Source organism: Penaeus monodon, chromosome 29 (assembly GCF_015228065.2).
Source record: "Penaeus monodon isolate SGIC_2016 chromosome 29, NSTDA_Pmon_1, whole genome shotgun sequence".
In the NCBI taxonomy this organism is placed as follows: domain Eukaryota; kingdom Metazoa; phylum Arthropoda; class Malacostraca; order Decapoda; family Penaeidae; genus Penaeus; species Penaeus monodon.
This window is the reverse complement of record NC_051414.1, coordinates 29474615-29475333: the sequence shown is the minus strand read 5'-3', so window position 1 is coordinate 29475333 and position 719 is coordinate 29474615. Positions and strand designations below refer to the sequence as shown.

The 719-nt window shown below is 40.5% G+C and overlaps 1 protein-coding gene across 1 annotated transcript in view; it reads left to right on the top strand.

The window, feature by feature from the left end:
* LOC119592121 (leucine-rich repeat-containing protein 58-like) overlaps nt 1–719 on the top strand; it is a 10602-nt gene that overhangs the window by 6976 nt on the left and 2907 nt on the right. Inside the window, exons 2-3 of the mRNA XM_037940943.1 lie at nt 52–268; nt 509–710. Of these exons, the coding sequence (XP_037796871.1) occupies nt 52–268; nt 509–710 (419 nt within the window). The remainder of the gene's footprint in view (nt 1–51; nt 269–508; nt 711–719) is intronic.

Sequence of the window (719 nt, the reverse complement as noted above, 5' to 3'; positions counted from 1 at the left end):
TAAGTATTTACATTGATTATCTGTTAATCTCTTTACTAATCTGGCTTTCAGATTGCAAGTGCTTCATCTTGGGGGAAACTGCCTGGAGTCCGTCCCAGATGAGTTGGGGGAACTACAGCAGCTCGGAGCACTAGTCTTGTGTGACAACCGCCTGTGCAATCTTCCACGAGCAATCTCAAATCTCACACGCCTGCGTTCTCTCCTCCTGCACAAAAATAATCTGTGCTGTCTTCCGGTTGGGGCCGTCAAGCTAAGAAGTTTAACAGAGGTAAGGGGTCTCTTTGCAGGGCTGAAAATTTTCACTTTGATTTTTTGTGATTTTGTTGGATTATAATCAGAGTTATACTAATATCTGTATATGCTACCTAAAGGAAACTTAAAGACAAAACATTGCGTAATAAATTACAGAGTGAATATATATATTTCTGCTTGAGAATTATCAGTGCAGTCTAGTAAAAAGTCTTTATTATATTGATATTGACAAATTATTTCCTAATTTTTCCCATAGTTGAGTCTTCGAGACAATCCCCTCGTCACACGGTTTGTCAACTCTTGTGCACGGGAACTCATGTACAACTCGCCCACACTGTTAGAGCTGGCAGCCAGAGTTATAAAGCTGAAGAAGATTCAGTATACGAATGAGGATCTCCCACAAACCCTCATCACGTATTTGAGTTCTGGACAGAGATGTGTGAATCCCAAATGCAAAGGTATGATTG